A 4,143-nucleotide genomic window follows, 5' to 3' on the forward strand; every position below is an offset into this window, starting at 1 on the left:
GCTATGAAAAAGTAATCATGGGTATTTGTTGTTTTTGGGTTCGGATAGGGCGATATCCATATATTAACAGGCCTAATTTGAAGGTACTTACGGATATTCAAATCTTTAATAACGATTTTTTTAGAAAGGATTAAAATCCTTAATATCTCAAGCAAGGGTATCTGATCGGAATGAAGAAATGCACGGCCCGCATGCCCATTTAACTTAGGAATAGGAAAATAATAAAGTTGAAATTCAATAATAGAATTTCATTATATCATATAAAGCCTAAGTCTGTTTTATTACATCACACAGACAAACTTAAGTTTCCATACAATTTGTAATATTACATCATAAACCTAATTATTTGAGTGCATAGTTGACAACTCCCGGATAATGAGTGTTTATAAGATACTCTTCCCACTGAATATATTTTGGATCAAAGCCAAACATGTCTACATTCGAATTGCATTCTCTTGTTGTCGTTCGCAAACCTTCTGTGTTAGCATCATCGAAGCTGTAAAAATTTAAATTTTTTGTATCTGAATAATTGAGAATAACTTTGTATTTAAAGGGAAAAAAAAGGAAACTTAAGAATTCTTCAAGAACACAAAGTAAGAAGAATACATAAAGCAAGTAGAAGTAGAACATACGTTCCCAAGAAAAGCGAGTAGGGCTTGTAGAGTTCAGCAAGTCGTAGAACATAGTTGACAGCTCGGCTTGAATTCGTGTATAATCTTTCAAATTTGTTGCAAAAGATCATGTTCAACAACTTTAATATCTGAAATATATTTGCAATTTAATTATTACACAAACACATAGAGCTTATATATAATTGAGTTAGTAACAATATATATTGCATAAAATGATAATATATGTAGATTAAACTGATCACCTTCAAAAATGGCAAATAGCGGATCTTAATGTATCGGCGGAAGCTAGTCATGGAGATTAGTAGTTTTAGTTCAGCCCCCATCTTGATAGGTTTCCCTCTATTATCAAGAAATGGCTTCTTGCGTAAATATTGATACATGAGAGATGAGACTTCCCCCAAATATATGGGATTTCTTTTGGATGAACCAAGGTGATAAATTATAAAATTGGGGGAAGGTTGATCGTTTGAATGTCTTGCAATTGCTGCAAACATAGCATTCACAACCATATCTCCTGGTATCTATAAAAAATTTGACAACACCATGGTAATTACTAAATATGTGGTTCATGATCAACATAAGATTAATTCCGTAAAAAAAATAAAAAAAAAAGACAGAAAGAAACTATATATTTCTTAACTTACTATATCAACTATGGATTGTGGATCGGCTAAGAAGAAAGTCAATTTTCCTTTCCCATAGGCAGCAAAAAGTGCATCAAGGGTTCTGTTGCAGCATAATAAATCAGTAAGATTCAAAGATAGTGTCTCTTGACCATTGAAGAAAAATATACACTTATGTCATTTGACTTGAGCAAATATATTTTTTTATTATGGTTAATTAATTATCATTGTTAGTAAAAAAATTATGATAAGTACTAATTAAACACAGTTGCATAATGATTATTAGTCGTTATTTCATAAAGCGAGGCCAAAATATTTGTCATATTCAAAAATCATGACAAATATATTGGCTATAATTGAAATCATGAAGAACTAGCATGGTCAAACACTTAACTTTTCGCATTAATTTTATAGGACAGTAGTAGAGATTATTGATGTGACATGTTTTTAAGTCGTAGTCATTTATAATATAGTGAATAATCCTTCATTTTTTATACATACCTTAATCCTTTATTGCGAGAGGTATACGTACCTTAATCCTTCAATCCAGCCGGGAAATGGTTCTCGGTAAGTACTTGTTATAATAGTTGGACGTAGTATAATGAGCTTATAATCCTTTCCCTTCATCTCCTCCAAAATCATCATTTCCCCCATTGCCTTTGTAAATGCATAAGTGTTTGGCCATCCATGCAACTTAGCTCTAAGATTAATAAACTTCTTTCATTAGTTAATTTATCTATCATTCATATATATATATATATGTATATATATATCGTAATTGAAGTTCCACACATATTATGGTATAGTCATATTTTTGTTTTGAACTTCACATTACCCAAAAAATATCATAAAAACATATGTTGACTTATTTTTAATGAGACTATATAAATACTATATATGTGCATGTATGTGCGAGGTCGTATATGCACATATGTATATAAATATATTACCAACAAACGAGAACATTAGCGATAAAAAAAAAAAACAAAAAACAAAGAATTAAATAATAATTGTAATATTGTCACTATATTGTGTTTCCGGTTATCTGTATTGATAATTTCATATACAATTATTGTTATCAATAATTATATAATAACAAGATCAAAATCATTATTACTTGATATTTGATTACTAATAATAAATTTTGTTGTGGTTTTTTAAAAAATTGGATGCATGTGTATGTATATTTAATTAACCTTTCGATGCCCAAGTCCTTCATAGCAGAAGTGATTTGTTTCGGGGTGGAATTTAGTGTGTGAAGTTGTCTCAATCTTTTCTCAACAATCTTTTTCTCCGTGTTAATGTCCAAATATAGGATTTCAGCTCCTGGAAGTGTCTGCCCCATATGAAATGCCACCTCCGGTATGACTCCAGCTCTCGTGCCGTGCACATAAGCTATATTAGACATTTCAAAAGTGTAAATTAATGGACTAAATCTTGAAATTGAAGAAGTTGATAATTAACCTGTGGAAACGTGGAGAAGCATCTTTAGTTTACAACACTTTGTTGCAAAGTGTTGGACATGCATCCCTCCCAATGCATTGACGCCTAATGCTACATCATATCTACGTACAAAAATCAAACTTACACTGTCATTCCATAAGAAATGATCATGAATTTCTCCCAAATCTTGTCTATTAAACAACTCCATCACAATACTTGTCATAAACATGCATATATACCTTTCATCGAATCTGGTAGTTGCAGCTGAGTTGACAATAATATCCACATCCCGCCATATCTCCTCTCTTACTCTCGACTCTATTATCCCCAAGTTCTCCAAAGAAACGTCGCCTGAAATTGGGACGACTTTTTCCAACAATCCTCCTGCACCATTTGAATCCAATTCCTCCTTAACAACTCGGAACAACTCTACACTCATAACCTGCAAATAAAAACCACTTCCACATTTAAAAAAATAGCATGTGCCGATTAGTAAAATATATGTGTTCTAGCTAGACGTACCTCATCATGTAATCTTTGCTCAACAGATTTTTCAGGTGTTGCTCTAATCAAAAGAAATATTTTCTTGACTTTGGGTTGAATGCGTAGTATCTTCTCTAGAAAAACTGCATCCACATGGCAAAGCAAAAATATATAAAGAATGCATTATATATTAAAAAATCCAACCAAACAAGTTGCAAGTATTCGTAAAAAGAAAGAGAGAGAGAAAGAGAGAGAAGAGAACGCTTTGCAAGAAAGCCTGTGACGCCGGAAATGAAAACTGTCTTGTCCTCAAAATATTGCGCGATCTCCATGGCCACAAATTAACAAGTGCAGATGAATTGGAATGGATTTTAGTTCAAGTTTATTGTAGAAGACATGCTAGTTTTCCTAGCATATTTATAGATCCAGCTACATAACTTATTAGCATAGATATCCCTCAACTTTACTTTAATTATAAAATAGCTCATGCAACTATTACTTATAAATATACCTTCCCCAACAAGCCAACAACCTCGTACCAGACGATTTAAATGGTTTAGCCATCAAAAGATAACATGAGAAATTTCAAGTTGAATGACTGTGCCCCTTAGTATGAAAATATTGGTCTAACCAGAGGATTAAACTTTATGGGAAAACGCATTTTTCGTCCAGTAATTGCATGGGAGTTTAGTTTACTATAATTTTAATTTTACAATTAAGAACAATAATTTATTAAAAAAATAGCAAATTTGGTTCAATTTTTTTTTTGAAAATTGCCAATTTCGGCAGAAAAAGGCACATTTTGGTACTTGACAACCCTCTTTTTTCGACAAAACCGGCATTTTTCGTGCAAAAAGCTTCTTTTTTAATATTATTATCCTCAATAGCAAAATTAAAATTTAAGTGAACCAAAAGTGTCACTCTCTCCAAAGTTATACGTACACCAAAGTGAAAGAGCGACA

At 31.9% G+C, this 4,143-nt stretch overlaps 1 protein-coding gene across 3 annotated transcripts; it reads right to left on the reverse strand.

The window, feature by feature from the left end:
* Positions 1-219: 219 nt before the first annotated feature.
* LOC105170228 (fatty acyl-CoA reductase 3) lies at positions 220-3,603 on the reverse strand. Of its 3 annotated transcripts, none has more exons than XM_088885500.1 (10): positions 3,444-3,603; positions 3,221-3,324; positions 2,938-3,140; positions 2,720-2,820; positions 2,452-2,650; positions 1,788-1,955; positions 1,277-1,358; positions 875-1,153; positions 633-760; positions 220-476 (listed from the first exon to the last, which is right to left on the reverse strand). In XM_088885500.1, exons 1-10 carry the CDS (start codon positions 3,511-3,513, stop codon positions 419-421), a joined length of 1,392 nt encoding a protein of 463 aa, XP_088741626.1. In that variant the 5' UTR covers positions 3,514-3,603; the 3' UTR covers positions 220-418. The 3 variants fall into 3 exon arrangements, with proteins under 3 accessions (XP_088741626.1, XP_011089202.2, XP_088741627.1); XM_011090900.3 differs by having other exon boundaries at positions 220-496; XM_088885501.1 differs by lacking the exon at positions 1,788-1,955 and having other exon boundaries at positions 220-496.
* Positions 3,604-4,143: the final 540 nt, after the last annotated feature.

This window comes from Sesamum indicum, linkage group LG9 (genome assembly GCF_026168435.1).
Source record: "Sesamum indicum cultivar Baizhima isolate 11 linkage group LG9, ASM2616843v1, whole genome shotgun sequence".
Classification (NCBI taxonomy): domain Eukaryota; kingdom Viridiplantae; phylum Streptophyta; class Magnoliopsida; order Lamiales; family Pedaliaceae; genus Sesamum; species Sesamum indicum.